Here is a 22,033-nt window from a genome sequence, read left to right as displayed (position 1 = left end):
CCACACCTTCTCCAGCATTTGTTGTTTGTAGATTTTCTGATAAGCCCATTCTAAATGGTGTGAGGTGGTACCTCATTGTAGTTTTGATTTGCATTTCTCTAATAATTAGTGATGTTGAGCAGCTTTTCATGTGCTTCTTGGCCATCTGTATGTCTTCTTTGGAGAAATGTCTATTTAGGTCTTCTGCCCATTTTTGGATTGGGTTGTTTGTTTTTTTAATATTGAGCTGCTTGAGCTGTTTATATATTTTGGAGATTAATCCTTTGTCCATTGATTCGTTTGCAAATATTTTCTCCCATGCTGAGGGTTGTCTTTTCGTCTTGTTTGTAGCCTCCTTCACTTTGCAAAAGCTTTTGAGTTTCATTAGGTCCCATTTATTTATTTTTGTTTTTATTTCCATTACTCTAGGAGGTGGGTCAAAAAGGATCTTGCTGTGATTTATGTCATAGAGTGTTCTGCCTGTGTTTTCCTCTAAGAGTTTTATAGTGTCTGGTCTTACATTTAGGTCTCTAATCCATTTTGAGTTTATTTTTGTGTATGGTATTAGGGAGTGTTCTAATTTCATTCTTTTACATGTAGCCGTCCAGTTTTCCCAGCACCACTTATTGAAGAGACTGTCTTTTCTCCATTGTATATCTTTGCCTCCTTTGTCATAGATTAGTTGATCATAGGTGCATGGGTTTCTGTCTGGGCTTTCTATCCTGTTCCATTGATCTATATTTCTGTTTTTGTGCCAGTACCATATTGTCTTGACTACTGTAGCTTTGTAGTATAGTCTGAAGTCAGGGAGTCTGATTCCTCCAGCTCCGTTTTTTTCCCTCAAGACTGCTGTGGAAAGTTTTTTTTGTGTTACAAGTTTTTCTTTGGCCAAGTATTTTTAAATTTTTAATAAATAAATTTATTTCTTTATTTATTTTTGGCTGCATTGGGTTTTCGTTGCTGCACATGGGCTTTCTCTAGTTTTGGGGAGTGGGGGCTACTCTTTGCTGTGGTGCGCAGGCTTCTCATTGCAGTGGCTTCTCTTGTGGAGCATGGGCTCTAGGCGCATGCGCTTCAGTAATTGTAGCATGTGGGCTCAGTAGTTGTGGTGCACAGGCTTAGTTGCTCCATGGCATGTGGGATCTTCCTGGACCAGGGCTCGAACCCGTGTCCCCTGCATTGGCAGGTGGATTCTTAACCACCGAGCCACCAGGGAAGTCCCTGGCCAAGTATTTTTTATATTAAAGCTGGTAGATGGAGAATTAGACATTTACAATCATGTACAAATTCTGTTTCTCAGCTATACCTCTTACTCATTTACAAGTCTTATTTCAGTACTTTTCTGGCATAAAATTACTGTGTACTTTTAAGTAGCTATGTGATAGTTAATCAAATTCATATACTGTAAATTACTGTACCATTGGCCTAATCTTGAGAGGCACAGTAGAAAATACTATATACTTCACTAGATAAGAATAGGAATCCAGACCTAGTTTCAAGTCCTAGATCTTTGGCTACTTAATCTCTTTAGTTTTACATGCTCATACCCTTTTATAATCTTTAAAATTAGGGGTATTATAATGAATGTTTTTCTTTTTTTTTGGCTGTGCTGCATGGCTCGTGGTATCTTAGTTCCCTGACCAGGGATTGAACCCAGGCCCTCAGCAGTGAAAGCGTGGAGTCCTAACTACTGAACCACCAGAGAATTCGCTATAATGAACATTTTAAAGTATACATTTTTATCTCTTAATTTATATTTTAAAAATTACTAGAAAAGATGAATAGCTTATGTTGCAGAAATGGTCATTTCTTGAAATAATCCAGATGAGTTTTAACAAAGATGTGAATTTTGATAAATTAGTTCCTACTCTTTTTGTAGACTTCTGGACATTTTATAAAATATGTTTATTACATTATTTTATAAAAAGTGTGTTTTGAATTTTACTAAACTGATTAAAATTTTTATATACTGTTTTGAGACGATAGAACTCAATTTACATTAAGATATTAGTGTGCTTTATTACCTAAGTAAGTAGTCTTCAAGCAATAGTTCTTAATTTCAGTATTTCTGAATTCAAGTGAAGGCTTGGAACTAGTTATTAATATTTAATTAATATTAATAATAATTTTAGTAATCATTACTGTTAGTAGTAATAAAGAATTAAGAAACTATTTTGTTCTCAAGGAGTTTGTATGATATGGGTAGATATGCAGGCTTTATTTCAAAAAAACAGCACATAAACAAAAAAAGGGAAAAACCAACCAATCTCTTTTCCTCTGGTTGAGACTATCCTGGTTTATATCTATTCCTGACCCTTTTAAAGGCATTGAAAGTGTACTTTAAGTAACAGAATGTATTTGGTCTCTATGACAGTGAAGCAGAATAAGCTATTTAACATTTCTTTTTCGAAGACAGATTATCACAAAATTACCTAGTAATTTTTTTAAAAAATATATTTATTTATTTTTGGTTGCGTTGGGCCTTCGTTGCTGTGCGCGGGCTTTCTCTAATTGCGGCGAGCGGGGGCTAGTCTTCATTGTGGTGCAGGGGCTTCTCATTGTGGTGGCTTCTCTTGTTGTGGAGCATGGGCTCTAGGCGCACAGGCTTCAGTAGCTGTGGCACGCGGGCTCAGTAGTTGTGGCTTGCGGGCTCTAGAGCACAGGCTCAGTATTTGTGGTGCACGGGCTTAGTCCCTCCGTGGCATGTGGGATCTTCCCCATCCAGGGCTCAAACCTGTGTCCCCTGAATTGGCAGGCGGATTCTTAACCACTGCGCCACCAGGAAAATCCCTTAAGTAATTTTTTTATCGCTCTCGATGTTATTGCGAAGAGTAGATGATTTTCTAATGTACTTTTTCTGTAGTTCTTTGGGGTTTGTGAGTCAGTTACAGTTACACACTGTCTTATTTTGTGTACAGAACATATTAGAAGGTTGAGAAGAGATCTGAATTTTGAACTATCAGCAGAATATTTTGAGGTATTGTAATCTAGTTTAGTAATTTTTCCTCCATGTGCTCTTTTTCTAAATATGTTCCTAGCTCTGGCTGAATTCACAGAAGCAGATGAAGCAATGGCAGAGCTCGCAATTGCAGACAGTGTTTTCCTGTTCCTCACTGAATCCGTAGTGGTGTCAGAAAACTTCTATCAGGAGGAATTTTATATTCGTAGAATCCATAATCTCATTACAGATTTCCTGGCACTTATGCCAATGAAGGTAAGTGTTATAATGTAGGATGAGTAAAAAGTAGTAGAAGAATTTTATAAAATAATTTAAAATTGACTAATTAACCAACTTTATGTTTTGGAAACTAATAAAACCTTTTACTGTAGACTAATATTTGGCAGTGGTTGTTATGTTACAGCTTGTGAATTAGTTTGTGATTCATGAAAATGAAATAATGTAAGACCCATTAACTGAGAACAAGCTAAAAGGAAGAAATATTTGGCATTGAGAATTGTTTGTAATGAGAAAACAATAGGCAAATGAAAATGCTTCTGTGGGGAGCAAATTATTAACTTCATGCTACCCTGGAGAATCAGTGCTAAGGTTGTCTTATTTAATGCCTTTTATACATGATTTGGAAGAGGTATAGTGGAGAATCTCCAGTTTTATAGTTTCATAGATAATTGTTTAGACTCTTAATTATAGTGTATAAATAGACCTCCACATAGATATGGGTAAAGTGATGGGTTTAAGACACTAATGCAAAGGTTGCTTTTTTCTTTTTTTTTTTCTTAATAACAGGGCCCAGGGGCCCTGCCTACCTTTAGTGAGGTTACATTTGAATAAAGTGCTCAAGCTATAACATTGATCCAAAAAGGAATTCTTAGAGCCATTTCAGACAGTTCCTACATAGCGTATGTTCTTTGTGCCATTTTGTGTCAAGGAAGCCATCAGAGTGGTGGCAGGAAGTAAAGGAGGGGGTAAAGTCCTATAAAACTGCCTTTTGTGTGTGTGTGCATAAAAAAAGCACCCGAAGGGTCTACACTTATAATTCCAATGTGCAGTTCTGATATCATACCTACTGAGAAACATAAGGCAAATGGAAAAACTACCCAGAATGGTAGCAAACAGGGAATGAAGTGCTTACTCGTGACATAATGAATCAAGTGTTCATTGAGTTTCTCCTGTATTCCAGGTAACCATGCTAGGAATTGTGAAGAAAACAAATAAGTAGGAGATTGATTCCCTGCCAGCAAAGAATATATAGTCAAGTTCAGCAGTCCCCAACCTTTTTGGCACCAGGGACTGGTTTCGTGGAAGATAATTTTTCCACGGAAGCGGGGGGAGGGGGTTGCGGGGGATGGTTCAGGCAGTAATGCGAGCGATGGGGAGCGGCAGATGAAGCTTCTCTTATTGCCCGCTGCTCACCTCCTGCTCTGCGGCCCGGTTCCTAACAGGCCACGGACCACTACTGGTCCACGGCCTGGGGGTTGGGGACCCCTGGTGTCTAGTTGGAGAAATGAGATACACACAGAAAAATACAGGTAGTAACAGTAAGTAAATGACAGGTATAGACAGTAAATTACAGTGGATTTCTTAGGCTAAGGATAGCTCACTCAGGACTGGAATAGTCAAGGAGTGTTTAACAGGTAACTTGAGACCTCATCAGCCTTGAAGGATGTGGTAGATGAACATGATAGAATTTTGGAATTGGAAGAAATCCTTTCATTTTACATTTGTGGAAATGAAGCCTTAGAAAGGGTTAAGGCTTTAACTTTTTCCTAGTTATTATTAGTCCAGAAGGGACTTTTACTATGGAAAGATAGTGGTCATCTGGAAGGATAAAGGCTGAGAGGAGTTTGAATAAACAAAGTCATATGTGACTTGAATAGGGTAAACAATGAACTTACTCACACAATTTTGGGACACTAGAATTTTGTTAATAGATATAGTACTATTTAGGTTATCTATGTCTTCTTAAATGAGCTTTGAAGATTTGTGTCTGTCAGTGAATTTGTTTCATTCCAGTTATCAAATCGATTGGCATAAAGTTATTACTAGTATTCCTAATATCATACTTTTTATGTCTGTATGATCTGTAGTGATGTTTCTTCTTTCATCCCTAATATTGGTTAATTTGTGTCTTCTCCCTTTTTTCTTAACCTGGCTAGAGATTTATCAATCTCATTGATCTCTCCAAGGAGCCAGCCTTTGGCTTTATTGATTTTCTTATATTTTCTTTCACTGTTATTGATTTCTGCTTTTATTATTTTTTTCCTCTCTGCTTGGGTTTTAATTTGCCCTAATCATTTCAGTTTTTTACCACAGAAGCTTAGATTATTGATTTGAAACCTTTATTTTTTTCTACTATGGGCATTTAATGTTATAAATTTATCTGTGATTTCTGTTTTAACTGGGTCACACAAAGTTTGATATGTTGTGTTTTCATTTTTATTCTATTTAATGTATTTTGTAGTTTTCCTTGAGACTTCTTTGATTGCTGAGTTATTTACAAGTACATTGTTTAATTAGCAAATGTTTGGGGAGCTAGTTTTGCTCATTACATGACTATAGTGGTGGTATTAGTAGTTAGTAGGTAGTACCAGGGATGCTAAATGTCCTGTAATGTTTAGAATCATCCAACCTAGTGAAGAAGTATCCTACCCAAAATGTCAGTAATTGAGAAACACTTTAGTTAAAATTAACTTATCTGTAGTGGAAAATGCATTGAAGTCTTAAGATATTATAAATTTTGATTAATAATATTGCAGTAAAATTCCTAGCATATTTCTTCACATTATTAAAGTGGAATAGATATTTAAACAATATTTTTCTTTTATGTAATCACTTTTAGACAGTTGCCTGATTTTCTCATTTCATTATTATTAACCCATATAATAAATTCACATATAAACTATATAATAAATTTAATAGGTGAAGCAGTTGAGGAATCGGGCAGATGAAGATGCTCGAATGATTCACATGAGTATGCAGATGGGCAACGAACCCCCCATTTCACTTAGAAGGGATCTGGAACAATTAATGCTCTTGGTAAGTTCTTATATTGGATGGACTATCATCTCCCTCTCTCCGTTATTTTTTCCCCACCTTTGGAAAATTTCAGATCTAATATCTTAAATATACAAGTGAATTCAATAAAAATGTAAATTTTTATTTAAAAGTAATTTGAGTTACAGGCATTTTCCCACAGTCTTTGTTTACTGTTTGCAGATTGGTGAGCTATATAAAAAGAATCCTTTTAATTTGGAGCTTGCTCTAGAATACTGGTGTCCCTCAGAGCCTCTTCAGACTTCCACTATCCTGGGTTCTTACCTTGGGGTGGCTCATCAGCGACCCCCTCAGCGCCAGGTGAGCTCCTAGTTTTTCTACTTTTGTACTGTGGATGGTAACTGGAAATCTTAAAAACATGAAAAATGGTATTTCCTGCTGTTATTGCTGTTCATGCAAATGAACACTATTGTAACCTTTAGACATTTATACTTTTTCCTTTTATTTAAGGAAATTGAAACTCTTAAATTGATCTGATCATTTTGGAGTTTATATAGTCAGCCTTTTATTAGATACTAGCTTTGCGTCGAAGCATTAGACACAGAAAAGTGTCTAGTTTCTTTATGAGTCACTTACTTGGATTTAATTAGTATTTATTAACTTACTCTGTCCTCTATAGGCATGACAAAGAATATACATCATTCTTAGCAAGTTGAGGAAGATAGGAGAGGTAAAAATACTACAGGAAAAAGGCTTAGAAGTTATAATTAATGACAGAATGCCTATGAGTCAGTAGATAATGTAGGAAAAAGTCCATTTTATATCCTGTAGTAACTAAAGGATGCCGTGCAGCAGCAAATCAGATGGATTGCCCTATCTGTCTTCATCTCTTTGGGATTTTCTGTTCTAGATGTTTTCATGCCATATAATACAATTTTCATTTATGCTAGCTAGAGTCTAAGATCAGGACCCCCCCTTTTTTTAACTGTATTTCTTACATTTATTGTTTCACTTTTTTCCATTTAAAAAGTTTTGGAGAAGGGTTTATTAAAAGTTTATAAATATTAAAAGAAATTTCCATTATGAAAATTTTCAAACATATGGAAGAGAGAATAATTATAATAAACACCCAACATCTTAATTTATTTTTATTTTTTTACAACAAATGCCCCTTTCCATTTAATCATTTATTTATTGACTGTGTTGTGGTATGTGGGATCTTAGTTCCCAGGGATCAAACCTGTGCCCCCTGCAGTAGAAGGGTGGAGTCCTGACCACTGGACTGCCAGGGAATTTCCCCAGAAGAATTTCTTTTTTTTTTTTTTTGCCTTGCGACTTGTGGTCCCTTAGTTCCCCAACCAGGGATTGAACCCGGGCCCTCAGCAGTGAGAGCATGGAGTCTTAACCACTGGACCACCAGGGAATTCCCCAACATCTTAATTTAATAGCTGTTAACATCTTGCCATGTTCACTTCCACTCTTGTTATTTCTACTGCTTTTATTTTGCTGGGTTATTTTAAAGTAAATTATAGGCAGCATGACTTTTCACCTCTCACTGGTTAAGTTAGTATCTCTTAAAAATAAGGAAATTTTTTCTGTATAATCATAAAATTGTTATACCTAACAGATTTAACAATAATTTCCAGAGATCTGTAACATTTTTCGTTCTGAGTTCCAACTAATTAGTCTGAATAATATGTTTAGTTGTTGATAATAGATTTAAGGCATAAGCAAGAGAAAAGAGAAATCTAAGAAGGAGACTTAGAGAACAGGAGTGTAGGAACATGTATTGGCCAGAACACAAAACAGAATATGTTTAGGTTACTATAAAAAGTTCTTTCAGGTTCCTAGATCTTCATACTAAATTTGACTGGGATTTAGGAACTCTGGGTTCTAAGTGTACCTTTGAATTTGCTAGTTAATTTTAAATGAGTAAATTTCTTCAGTTGTTTTACATATTTAGAATGTGAGTAGTCTTACGTTTTGTGACATTACGATGTTTATAAAAATGTACTTTATGTTCACAAAGATATTCTATAATTGCATTAAATTGCTAATGACAAACTTGAAAATGTAATTTTTCATAAGTAGAATACCAGATTATTTTGTCTTGGGTGGGGAGTTAAATGAGAGTACATAATTCATTTTAGTTCATATGTAGTCTTTATTAGCTAGTCCATGTTGGCTTAAAGTTAAGATATGCTTTATGTAAACTGTTGGTTTTTCTCTATTTCAGGTTGTCTTGTCAAAGTTTGTTAGGCAAATGGGTGACCTGTTGCCTCCAACTATTTATATTCCTTATTTGAAAATGCTCCAGGGATTGGCTAATGGGCCCCAGTGTGCCCACTACTGTTTTAGTCTACTCAAAGTCAATGGTAGCAGTCACGGTAAGAAAAATCTAGTTGTTGTCTAGGTTTGTTGTGACATTCAGTATCCTTCTACCTATTAAAGCATATTGGTTATATGTGCTAGGTTCTACTGGGCGTATACGTTATTTTTATAACAGAGAGAAGCCCACTGCTGGCTTTATGTATGGCGATGCTTTGATTATGGTCTCACAGACTGGAGAGTTACCATTTGCTTTATAAAATACAGTTCAGTTTAAGAAATGAGAATTAATATACATTTTTAAGAACACATCTGGTGCTCAAAGCAAAATATACACCTTTGCTACATAAGTTTGATTTCTTTATCTTCATAAGTCCTTATTTTCTAAATTTCTGTTCTTACAGTTTTTCTCTCAACCCTCTCCCAATTTCCTCACTTAATTTTCAGACTTGAGTCTGGTTACACCAAAAATAGTGCAAAAGGGAAGAGAAAGAAATATTTATTAAACACCTCTGTCAGGTAGATATTATTACTTCGTTTTTACATGTGAGGAAACTGAGGTTTAGCAAAGTTAAGTAATTTACCGAAGGTCACGAGTCACAGGGAAGCCATGATAGGAACTGAGATCTGTCTGGCTCCAAGACCTGTGTTTTGACTATTCCGTCAAGCCTTCCTTGTCTTATCTGCTCGACTTTTGCTCTCAGTGCTTGGTATGTAATAGAGTACTGTAATTTGCAAATCTAGATTGTAGTTCTCTCTCTCTTTGGGAATTTAATTTAAGCTCAACATTTGGGAACTACTCATGGGAAAAGCAGCCTTGTATAGTTACATGACAACACAGAGTACCGTCCTGGATTCGAAGTAGGTAACTGACATCCAAAGTAATTTACCTTTGCATTACATGGGCACCACCCAGTTTTAGTCCCAGGGATAAACTGATCCAGAGTTTAGTTTAAAGAGGGTTTCTAACCCATTTTCAACACACAGCTTATCTAGGACAAAGGCAAACAAAGTTTATTGTTTTAAATTTATTTTCTTCCTCCATTTCCAAGCAAATGCTTAGACAATTTTGAAAGGAAATTCTATGCTGTGTCTCTTTACAGTTGAAAATATTCAGGGGGCAGGCGGCAGTCCTGTTTCCTGGGAACATTTCTTTCACTCCTTGATGCTTTACCATGAACACCTCCGGAAGGATCTTCCAAGTGCAGATAGTGTCCAGTACCGTCACCTTCCTTCACGTGGCATCACCCAGAAGGAGCAGGACGGGTTGATTGCTTTTTTACAGCTCACATCTACCATCATTACTTGGGTAGGTAACCCACCCACCGCATGTGAGAATGTAACTTTGTATTCTAACACAGTGGCATTGTAAGGAGCCCCCAAGTTTCCTTATAATGCTTGAAGTTTATGAGTGATAAATTTAGCATATATATTTGGCATTCTGTTCTTTTTTTTTTTTTGTGGTTAGTATTTTATGCTATTCTGTTCTTAAGTTCTTTGTTTCTTCACCTTTAGAGGGTATAGTTCTGGTAGCCCCTGCTTACTGCCATAAATGTGTATGAAAATAATAGCCTAAGCCTGAAAGAAAATAATCAGAAGGGCAAATAAGAATGAGCTGTTGGGGCTTCCGTGGTGGCGCAGTGGTTGAGAGTCCGCCTGCCGATGCAGGGAACGTGGGTTCGTGCCCCGGCCTGGGAAGATCCCACATGCCGCAGAGCGGCTGGGCCCGTGAGCCATGGCCGCTGAGCCTGCACGTCCGGAGCCCGTGCTCTGCAAGGGGAGAGGCCACAACAGTGAGAGGCCCGCGTACCGCAAAAAAAAAAAAAGAAAAAGAATGAGCTGTTGGATACACATCCTTCTAGAAGGTTTCCTAGCATAGGTGTGGATATATAGGTTCTTGTGTATATACATATATATATATATATATATATATATATATATACACATAAAGAGTATTTTTAATTAAAAAGAAAATTTACTGAATATTTTTTCTCTCTCATATATACATATATATATATATATCATATCTTCTTAATCCATTTATCTTTTGATGGACAGTTAGGTTGCTTCCGTATCTTGGCAATTGTAAGTAATGCTGCTATGAACATTGGGGTGCTTGTATCTTTTCAAATTAGTGTTTTTGTTTTTTCCGAGTGTATACCCAGGAGTAGAATTGTGGGGTCATATGGTAGTTCTGTTTTTAGTTTTTTGAGAACCCTCCATACTGTTTTCCACAGTGGCTGTACAATTTACATTCCCACCAACAGTGTAGGAGAGTTTATCCTTTTCTCCATATTCTCGCCTTTGTGTTCTTTTTTTTAATGATAGTCATTCTGACAGGAGTGAGGTGGTATCTCACTGGTTTTGATTTGCATTTCCCTGATGATTAGTGACGTTGAGCATCTTTTCATGTGCCTGTTGGCCATCTGCATGTCATTTTTGGAGAAGTGTCTTTTCAGGACTTCTGCCCATTTTTAGTCGTGTTGTTTGTTTTTGTGATGTTGAGTTGTGTGAGCTATTTATATATTTTGGATATTAACCCCTTATTGGTCATATCATTTACAAATATTTTCTCCCATTCAGTAGGTAGTCTTCGTTTTGTCTAGGGTTTCCTTTACTGTGCAAAAGCTTTTAAGTTTAATTAGGTCCCATTTGCTCTTCTAGTTGTTTCTTTTGTTCACTAGAGCAAAGCTAAGTTCCTTACTCTGACATTCTCTCCAAAGGATAGGAAGAGTGTCTTCTAACTTACTGGTTTTCCCAGTAATGCTAAATAGTATTAAAGGTCGAAACATAAAGTTTGTAATTATTTCTTGTTGAATTAAAATGGAGTGATACTTGATACCGTGTGTGTGTGTGTGTGTGTGTGCATGCGTGTGTGTGTGTATTTCCATTTTTTTCTCAGTAAAGGACAAGGTATTTTATTCATTCATATCTAACATTGTTCCAGAAAAGATGTTAAATGCCTATGTAAGATTTATGTGACCCTGGAAGACTTTCTTTGTTTGTATGTATTATTTTCCATTCTTAGAGCTGTCAAAGTAATTCTACAAAGGCTATCTTTTCTCCATTTTTCACACTGACTGAGCTAGTGATCTGATTTGATCTACTGGTAGAGCTCAAGCATTTGCCGTAGGCTTATCTTTGTTTTAGTATGTATTAAGCCTATGAATACTCAGTGTAAGTGTTAGCAATTTAGATGATTACTCGTCATTTTTCTTAGCTTTTGAAAATGGAAAGTCTCTCTTGTTCTTTTCAATTCAATACTCAGAGTGAAAATGCTCGTTTGGCACTCTGTGAACATCCTCAGTGGACCCCCGTGGTGGTGATTCTGGGACTCCTGCAGTGCAGTATCCCTCCTGTATTAAAGGCCGAACTACTGAAGACACTTGCAGCGTTTGGAAAATCTCCTGAAATTGCTGCTTCTCTCTGGCAGTCGTTGGAATATACTCAGGTAGTATTATGAGCTCTCTTATTTACATTATTACAGTTTGAAAGTGAGATTTGATAATATTGTACAAGCAAGTGCATCCAATTGAAACGTATAGTATACCACGAACTTCACAGATAGAAAGTTATGATTTTGGTACTAAGCATAGCGTCAGAAACTAACAGGCTTGGGTTTTTCTCTTGGATCAGCTGACAGCTTCACTGGGTTACTGGAGACTGGTTCTTCTCTTTGTTTTTCAGTGTTTGTAAGATTAATAAATTCCTCAACTCTGTCTTTGACACTAGGCTGATAGAAGCCTTCCGAAGTCATCTGTACTCATTAAATGTGGGAGATGCCTATTTGTTTTGCTGCTTCCTTCTGTGCCCTTTCTGTCTTACAGCAGACGAGTGAAGTGTCTCTATCAACTCTTATTTCTTCAGTTATAAGCCCTGTTAGAATTTTTATGTCAAGATAGAGTTATTCTATATGTGGTAAAGTAAAAAAAGGAAAATAAGAATGTGTCCTATAGAGATTTTTCTAGTAAAATGGTTAGGAGGAATATATGTTTGTCTTAGAAATAATACCACATAAGGGAGCCTATGATTCTGACACATTGGTAAAACTACTGTTTTGAAGCAGTATTCTAGTTGTTTTGTGACATACGTGTCCTGAAGATGTTAATGATACTTTATAAAAACAAAAATTAAGGGAGTTGGTGTGTGCTGGAGGCTTGGCCACTTTTAGTTTAGTGTTGATACTTCATTTTTTCATTCATGAGTGTGTCAGTACGTATTGTCCTGAGTGCTTCTTTATACCTAAGATGAAGTGTGTTTGGGTGAGGTTTCCTCTCATAAATCCTTTTAAGGTTCATTCCTGGAATATCTGAGAGGAAAGTTGCTGAAAACACATCTTGTGTGCACTTAGAAATTACCAGTTTTCTGAAGCCCAGGTAATTGGAAGTTCTCCCTGAACCTGGACACAATTGCTAATGAAAGTTCATCAGAGACTTCTCAGTTGTCATTTCTGAACGACATTGTAAGATGTAGAATGTGGTGGGTGTTGTATATGACTGTTATTGCAAAGCTGCTTCTTTTCATTGATAAATGAGTGCTCCTGACATCTAATTCTTATTATTTTAAGGTACTGCAAACCGTAAGAGTTCCAAGCCAGAGGCAAGCTATTGGTATTGAGGTAAAGCTTTCCTTTTAGTTTAAATGCTATATTCATACATTCACATGATAAAAAGACTAAGAAAAGATATTCTTACCCTATTAGGGTTCTGTAATTTTCAACTTTAATGTATTTTCATTTGAGGGGTTTTTGTGTTGAAATGGAGATGAAACTTTTTATGAAAGAAATAAAAATACTTTTGGTTTCAGAGTTGGAAAGGCATGTTAGATGGCAGCCATCCAAACTGAAAGTTTGGTTTGAACTCAGTTTAATTAGGCTACTTGGGTCAACCCTAAAGTGAGAATTTACTTGTTCTAGTTTCTTTTCTTCTCTGTACGCTCCCTTCCTCTTTTTTAAAGAAACATTTAAGGTTTCCATTTTTAACTTTTGTGTCTTTATCTCTAAATAAAAAAGGATAATATCTGTGTGGGTCTTTGGGTGTGATATTATACCGATATTAATGAGTTAATGTCTGAAAAATGCTTTGCACTTTATAGCTGATGGTTTTATGTTACCAAATTTCCTTTATTTTTCTTTGGAAGGTGGAACTAAATGAGATAGAATCCCGATGTGAAGAATACCCATTAACTCGTGCGTTTTGCCAGCTAATTAGTACCCTGGTGGAGAGCTCCTTTCCTTCTAATTTGGGCGCTGGACTGCGGCCTCCCGGCTTTGACCCTTATTTGCAGTTCCTTAGAGATTCTGTGTTTCTCCGATTCCGTACAAGAGCTTACCGGAGAGCAGCTGAAAAGGTTATGTTCAGAGAAAAACTTTTGTCTCCTTACTCATTTATTGCTGCTTTTTCTTTTATTAGAGGTACAAGATGCTATAAGCTCATTTTAGCTTTTGAAAATTAGTAAAATTCATAGTCTTATACTGACATATCCATGGTCTGATTGGTTTATATGCATTAAAAAATAAATTAAGGCATTAAAACCAAAGCAGTGACTTTTTAGTGATCAGTAATTTAATTAATATGAAGTCATAGTCATTTAGGTCCTTAATTGAACAAATTTTGACCAAAATTGAACCAAAAGTGTTACACCTTTGGCAGTTGGAAACACACTATTCTTTATTGGGATGATTTTGGTTAGGGATTGAAATAAGTTTAAACTTGCGCACTAATTTCTAATGATTAGTAGCACTTCTGGGTCGTGGAGTCTGGTTTAGTGGAAAGGCATATTGTGATTCATTAGGTATGTTTGCCGTGGATAGCGGCTGAGGGAACACTGACATTTATGTACATATTTGCTCTGGTTGCAGTACACTCACAACTGAGCTAAATGTATATATCAGCTTATGTAATTCTAATATTACTGTGAGGCAGGTACTATTAATATTCCCATTTTACAGATGGAGGCTTAGCAAAGTTAAGGAACTTGGTTAAGGTTCAGGACCAGGATTTGAACCTAGGACTCTGATTCCAGATCCAAGCTCATAACCACTAAGCTATGTAAGAAACCCTTCCAGGTTCTGATGTAATTCACTTTAGTCTATAATACTGTTTATTGGTTCACAGACTACCCTTGGATATATCTTGTAGGGACATTTCTGCTTTATTTTTATAGTTTGCTGTTTTCAAACCTGTTGGGTTTATTTGTTGTATTATTGACTATAAAATAATATAGTTCATGCTAATTTTGGAAATTAGGAAAATATAGAAAAATATATGAAGAAATTATATCACCCATAATCCTGTTGCCAAGGGAAGGTTAACTATTATTCTTTTTCTTATGCATATCTACTTAAACTGAGATAATGAGCTGCATTAGCTTGTATCCCTTTTTGGCCACAAACATAGTATTATGAGGATTTTTTTCATGCTCTTAAAGATTCTTTGAAAACAGTCTTTTTAATGACTGCATAATCATTACTTGTATCTAGCATAGTTTATTTTTCATTGCCGTATCATTGGACATAGTTTGTTTCTAATATTTAGTCCCAAATAACAAGTTTATTTTTTGTCAGTTGCCTTAGAAGTTTTGCTTCTCATGTGGTAGAAATAAACACTGAGAGGGGCATACATTTTATTGAAGCCCTAGAATTACCTTATTAACATATGTTTCCTTATTGGATGAAAACTATAACAGCAGCCATGCCTCATTAATAGAAGTCATTTCCGATGGATAATGGATGCTGATAATTGCAATCTCTTCAACAAAATGTTCTGATACTTTTTGGCATTTCTTTTAAATATCTTATTTGCCTTTTCTTACAAAGGTCATTATGACCTAAGGGTTTAGAGCTTTAGTCAGCAACTTTGTTTCCGTGTTTATTATTTTTCACCCATGCATTTCTATATTTCTAGCACTGCTGCTTTTCCCAGCTACCATTTATTTCCCCACATATTACCCTAAGAAATTTTCCCTCAATTTTGTGAATTTATTTCACTAGGAAGTCTTCTTAAGGTTTAACTTACATCTTTGTATTTTAGAACACTAGCTTCTCAAAAACAGTGCTTTGGATTGAGATAAATAACTATAAACAGAGTGTTAGAGGCAGTGTGTATATTTATTAATCCTAAAATCCATTATTATGTGGTGATAAGTATTTTTCATTTAAACAAATTATTTTGAAAAATTTGGAAAATAGAGAAAAGTAAATAATTTTTTAAAAATAATTTAAAAATGATTATCCCAATTCTCAAAATCAGCCGTGATAAAATAATGTGCAGTGGAAATAATGACTAAAGTAATATTTAAAAAACCACCATGTACAGTTACCAAACTCAGCCTCATTAAAATTCTATGCAGTGGATTTTTTAAACAGTTTAATTTTGTTGTCTGTACAGTTATATATATTTTCCCTTTGGCATAAATATTTTTCCTTGTTGTTACTTAGCTTTTAAAAACATTTTAAACAAAGAGGTGATAATGAGGTCATTTGGGGGAAGCCTACCAGTGATTCTTAACTTTTTTTTTTTTTTTTTTTGATTCTTAACTTTGGCTAGAGCCATGAACACTGGTCTGGGAATTAGAAGTGCAGGGCTGGACCTCCAGCACGTTTGCTTCCAAGCTTTATGGTCTTGGGGATATCATTCACTGCTCTGAGCTTCACTTGCTTCACCTGCAAAATAAGTGTTGATTAAATGAGATGATTTCTCCGATCCTGTCCAGCTGAGATTCTTAGAGAAACTGAAATATTTGACACTTTGGAGAGGTGTTCAAATCTGGTGTTGCTTAATTATAAATTGACTATGGCTAGATACTGAGTGCTTTAGATTTATTAACAAAGCCCAAATATCTGCTATAGAAATGTTTCTTTTAGACTAATGCTTTTACAAATGTTTTACCTTGAAAAATTAACCAATCCATTGTTCTTTAGCAAAACAAAGCAAAATGAACCGGGATTTCTATATTGCTTAGCATAAATAAAGTAGAAAGGGGACTTCACTCATTTTCTAGAGAAAAGTAGGAGGAATGAAAAACTTAGCAAGGTTATCACCTTGAACTGTTACTGTTATTGAAATATTTATGTTTTTCTATAGTGGGAAGTCGCAGAGGTTGTTTTGGCGGTGTTTTATAAATTGCTCGGAGATTATGAACCTCAACTTGAAGATTTTGTAGACCAGTTTGTGGAACTACAAGGTAATTTAATTCTGTCACTTTCAAACAAGGTGTCAGCTATTTATAAACCTATTTATAATTTATAAATTATTATACATAAGCTATAAATTGTTTCTGGTTATAAGTTAACTTATAATTTTATGTTTTTTGGTGCATTGTTTAAGTCATTTTGATTGTTCTGAGCAAGATAAAATAAAGTAAAATTTCACTGAATGGAGGAGTAAGAACACTGCCTTACAGATTCTTTAGTGAGTTAACATATAACATGTGAACTAACTGCTTTGTGCAGATCAGCTCTTTTGGAAATTACCTCTGTATATAGTTGGTGTCACTGTCTCTAAATTGAAACTTGCCTTCATCTGTTTAGATACCATTTAATTTACAAATCTCACATATTTCATAGAAATCAAGGGTGTGACAAAAATACTAATTCACCATCTTTTGCACTATGTTATGTTCTATTTAGGAGAAGAAATCATAGCCTATAAGCCACCAGGATTTAGTCTGATGTATCATCTTCTGAATGAGTCACCAATGTTGGAGCTTGCTCTTAGTTTACTGGAGGAAGGCGTTAAGCAGCTTGATACCTATGCTCCTTTCCCTGGTATGTGCCTGAATGTCTTCATATATTGAAAACAGTTTTGCTGGTTTTGTCTTTTGTAAACTGAAGGTTTGAAGTAGATGACCTCTGAACTTCCTTTCCACTGTAAGATTTTCTCTCTGTATCTACAGTGTTGTTTTAGTGAGTCATACAATGAAAGTATATTAAAAGTGAAAGCAGACTAAAGTACAGAGACTCTCATTATAACTGTCTTATTGCAGGATCTTTGGTAGGTAATCGTAATTATCTCTTATCACTTTAACATCTTTAACATGTCTAACTTTAAATTTTTTAATTTAATTAATTAAATTTTAATCTTTGTTTTGTTTTCTTCACAGTATTTGTAAAAGCCCTTGCTATTGGGTGTGGTACATAGTGTTCAATAAATTTCATTTACTATTACTAGTAGTTATTATCATTTACTGAGTGCTTACTATGCATTTGGCAATTATTATTTTTTTTTGCCGGACGCGGGCCTCTCACTGTTGTGGCCTCTCCCGTTGCGGAGCACAGGCTCCAGACGTGCAGGCTCAGCGGCCATGGCTCACGGGCCCAGCTGCTCCGCGGCATGTGGGATCTTCCCGGACCTGGGCACGTACCCGCGTCCCCTGCATCAGCAGGCGGGCTCTCAACCACTGCGCCACCAGGGAAGCCCTGCATTTGGCAATTTTAAAAGCACGTTACATGTATTAATACATTTAACCTGTACAAAAGCCCTATGTGGTAGATGATATTTCCATGTAATGAATAAGGAAATTGATGCATAAAGAGGTTTCACATCTTTCTTCAGGGTCAGGGCTGTGATTTGAACTTAGGCAGTTTGGCTCCAGAGCACATGTATTTTCAATTTGAATGGTGGGATTATAGGTGACTCTTGTTTATATTTTCTGCTTCTTTATTTTCCAGATTTTCCACAATGGTTATGTATTATTTTAAATCCGTTTCTTGGCCTCAACACCATTGGCACCTTTGGTAGAATAATTCTTTAATGTAGAGGCTGTCCTGTTGTCCTCTACCCACTAGATGCCTGCAGCACATCCCTTGTTGTGACAACCTAAAGTGTCTCCAGATATTGCTATATGTCCTCTGGGGCCAAGCTCACTCCCATCCGAGAACCATTGCTCTAAATAATCAGGGAAAGGATACAGGAAAAATTACTGAGAAGCCATTGCATTAAAGTAATCTGAGTCACAAAAGTTACCATGACTTGTCTGGGTGAGGAGTCTTGTAAAGTTACTGCCGAAGGTTTGAAAACTTGAGGTCTTTTTGAATCTGGAACTTGTCCTTTATCTTGTTTTCCTAAGAATTGATTATGAGTTTCTAAGATTCATGTAGAACTTTCTAATTTTGATTTTGCTCTATAGGGAAGAAACACCTGGAGAAAGCAGTGCAACATTGCCTTGCACTTCTCAATCTTACTCTGCAAAAGGAAAACCTCTTTATGGATCTTCTAAGGGAGAGTCAGCTGGCTCTAATAGTCTGTCCTTTAGAACAGCTATTGCAGGGAATCAATCCCAGAACTAAGAAGGCTGATAATGTGGTGAACATTGCCAGGTAAGTTGCATTTGTAGGTAGAGAAATGATGAAATGAATGAGATGGCATTCTAGCTTTGATTTCCAAATCTGGTCAGATCCCTAATGCATCGCTTAAAATTTTTTTTTGTCTCATTTTATTATCTTCTTTTGCTTCTCTGATTTTAATTACTCTGAACCTTATAATCTTTCTCTTCTTTTTAACTTACTCTTTTTTTTAAGTACATTTAAAAAAAATTATTTTATTTATTTGGTTCACTGGGTCTTAGTTGCAGCAGGCATGCTTCTTAGTTGCAGCATGCATGTGGGATCTAGTTCCTTGACCAGGGATCGAACCCAGAGCCCCTGCATTGGGAGCACCGAGTCTTAACCACTGCGTCACCAGGGAAGTCCCTTTCTAACTTACTCTATGTCCTAAAAATTTCTAAGTACAAAATGACATAATCTTAATATTGTTTGTCTCCTCTTGGGAAATTGGATGTTTGGAGGATAGGACTGGGGAGCAAACTTTGCATTGTATAATCTGAACTTCTGGTGGTTTGCTGGCAGTGCTTGGTGTTCCATGACTTGTGGAAGCATCTCCCAATCTCTGCCTTCACCTTTACGTGGCATTCTCCCTGTGTGTGTGTCTGTGTCCACATTTCCCGTTTTTATAAGGTTATCAGTCATTGGATTAGGATTCTCCTTGATGACCTCATCTTAGCTTGGTTAATTATATCTTCAAAGACTCTATTTCCAGATAAGGTCATTCTGGGTTTGGCTATCAACATACGAATTTTGGGAAAACATGATTCAACCTGTAACAGGTTACATCTAGTTAGAAGGGAAAACCTTTGTCTAATTTACCCAAAAGTGCTGTATGAGTAGGGGAAGCCCTGATCCTAAATGTTCTGTATCGAGAATAGTAAGAAGCAAAAATTTCATCACATAGTTCCTCAAATGTTCTCTTGTTTTAAAGATACCTATATCATGGCAATACTAATCCAGAATTGGCTTTTGAAAGTGCCAAGATCCTCTGCTGTATCTCTTGCAATTCCAATATTCAGATAAAATTGGTTGGAGATTTCACACATGACCAGGTAACTGATTTTGTTGTTGTTATTTTTTGGTGTTTCCTGAGTACATCTTATTCTTGTATGTGGAAAAATTCTGAGAGTAAATATATCTGTATATGATGGATGAAAGCCTACCCATGTGCTGGGCTGTGATTTGTGTTTGACGATAATACCATTCCCAGTGATACTATATACACTATAGTATGTGATTATACTCTGTATTATGGTATATGACTGTATGGCCTAATGAGACTCTTGCTACTCCAGGCACATTAAAGTGATTATTAGGTTTGTAAGTGCAACTTCTGTTTGTTTTTTGCATCCTTTGTTTCACCCTTCCTCAGTGGTGAGTGAGCCTCTGCTATTCTGATTTCACTGTTGTGAGTTGTCTACTTCCATGGCTTTTTGGTGACCCACATTTGTGTCACTTCATTTGATACACTGGAGAACGTTTTTAGATGTTTTCCTCTTTTAGTCCAATTTATAATAGTTCTCTTTCTATTCACTGAATAGCTATAATTGGGGAATCTGCTGTTTTTCTTTCTCTTTATAGACATTTGGCCTTTTGTATTTTATGCTGGTAATCACTGCTTTTGCTAGTTGAAGAATATTATTGTCTTTCCGTGTTTTGAAACAGGGACTCTTCTGGCATTCTGGGTGGGACAGATCTTCATTTTATGTGTAACTGTCCCTCAAATTGCAGGACTCTTAGCATCCCTGGTTCCCTGCCACTGTCTGTCAGTAGTAATCTCTAGTTGTGATGACTCAGAATGCCCCCACATATTTCTAAGTGCCTTCTGGAGTGGCAGTACTGCCCAAGTTGAGAACCATTATTTATAGTAAAATATAGATGTCTAATCTGGTTTTTGGATGAAGTTCATGAAACCACATAATTAATTAGGGGATGTTGAATGAAGATTTTCAGTTTGCTGGCATTCATTTGAGTATGAATTGTTATTACCAATTTTAGCATCCTGCTAGAGTTCTTGTTTTTTATTTGTTTTTTTTTTTAAGTGTATCTGTTTATTTTTATTTTTTTTTGGCTGCGTTGGGTCTTAGTTGTGTCGCACGGGCTCTTCGTTTCGGCACGCGGGCTTCTCTCTAGTTGTGGCGTGCAGGTTTTCTCTCTCTAGTTGTGGTGCACGGGCTCCAGAGCGTGTGAGCTGTGTAGTCTGCGGCATGCAGGCTCTCTAGTTGAGGTGCGTGGGCTTAGTTTCCCTGCGGCATGTGGGATCTTAGTTCCCTGACCAGGGAACAAACCCGTGTCCCCTGCATTGGAAGACGGATTTTTTACCACTGAACCACCAGGGAAGTCCCCATAGCATCCTGCTAGAGTTCTTAAAGGAGGTAAAGTAGTATCTAGTCTCTCAGCCCAGAAATATAAAACTGGTGTATGTGTACATTTCTAAAGAGAGAAGGTGAGAATTTTATTTTATATTTTAGTTAAGATCTGATAGCGTTGAGTATATAATGAAGAAGTTATGAAATAGCAATTTAATGTTATTTTTTTTAAAAACTAGTTTGATTCTTTGGGAAAGAAAATTAGTGAAGCAAGTTTTAAAACCAATAAACTTTAAAAGTTTTTGTTTCTTTATTTCTATAGCAAGCTAAATGGCACTCAGTTAAGGAACTCAGTTTTATATTAATTAAAAATGTAACTAAAACCTAAATACTTTCCTTGGAGCAGATTTGCCTTTTTTCTTTATAGAAAAATGTTTATAAATATATATCATATTTATCATAGTTTCTCTAATATTTAGTCACTTTAAAATCTTTATATGACTTCAGAGTGTAAGTCAGAAGCTGATGGCTGGATTTGTGGAGTGTCTGGATAGTGAAGATACAGAAGAATTTGTACGTCTAGAAGAGGGTATGTCTTAGATTAACATGTATATTTTTTATTTTATGTAAATGCTTACTGTAAAGAAAACTGTTGGATGTCTAGTGGTGATGTAAGAGAAATTTGAGAATTTGCTAGCATAAAAGTATATAAGGCTTTTGGGAAACCTCTTAAGTCTGAACTTAATGTAATGGCTAATCAAGTAAACTAAAACTAAAGAAAACATGGAGGTTTGGGATACAAGTTTTATATTTTTCCATTTGTTATATGTTAACTTTTCATTGTTTTGTGATTTCCACATTAAGGATCAGAACTTGAAAAGAAATTAGCTGGAATCCGTCATGAAACAAGAATCCACATCTTGAATCTTCTCATCACCTCTCTGGAACGCAATCCACCAAATCTTGCTCTCTACCTATTGGGCTTTGAATTGAAGAAACCTGTCAGTACCACAAACCTACAAGACCCAGGTATAGCCATAAGACACATAGGCATTTATTTCTTTTCATATTTATGTTGCTAAATGGTCATTTATTGAATTCCAGGCTCATGGGATAATTCATTGAAAGAAATAAATAATG

General features: G+C 36.0%; 1 protein-coding gene across 2 annotated transcripts in view; it reads left to right on the top strand.

The window, feature by feature from the left end:
* NUP205 (nucleoporin 205) overlaps positions 1-22,033 on the top strand; it is a 78,701-nt gene that overhangs the window by 12,728 nt on the left and 43,940 nt on the right. For both annotated transcript variants that reach the window (XM_060156598.1, XM_060156597.1), the window contains 14 exons: positions 3,018-3,193; positions 5,858-5,974; positions 6,155-6,292; positions 8,169-8,319; positions 9,364-9,569; positions 11,529-11,711; positions 12,828-12,878; positions 13,400-13,609; positions 16,345-16,444; positions 16,890-17,027; positions 18,389-18,578; positions 19,516-19,636; positions 21,401-21,482; positions 21,758-21,922. In XM_060156598.1, the coding sequence (XP_060012581.1) occupies positions 3,018-3,193; positions 5,858-5,974; positions 6,155-6,292; positions 8,169-8,319; positions 9,364-9,569; positions 11,529-11,711; positions 12,828-12,878; positions 13,400-13,609; positions 16,345-16,444; positions 16,890-17,027; positions 18,389-18,578; positions 19,516-19,636; positions 21,401-21,482; positions 21,758-21,922 (2,028 nt within the window). The remainder of the gene's footprint in view (positions 1-3,017; positions 3,194-5,857; positions 5,975-6,154; positions 6,293-8,168; positions 8,320-9,363; positions 9,570-11,528; positions 11,712-12,827; positions 12,879-13,399; positions 13,610-16,344; positions 16,445-16,889; positions 17,028-18,388; positions 18,579-19,515; positions 19,637-21,400; positions 21,483-21,757; positions 21,923-22,033) is intronic.

This window comes from Lagenorhynchus albirostris, chromosome 8 (assembly GCF_949774975.1).
Source record: "Lagenorhynchus albirostris chromosome 8, mLagAlb1.1, whole genome shotgun sequence".
NCBI lineage: Eukaryota > Metazoa > Chordata > Mammalia > Artiodactyla > Delphinidae > Lagenorhynchus > Lagenorhynchus albirostris.
This window is presented reverse-complemented; position numbering and strand designations above follow the sequence as displayed.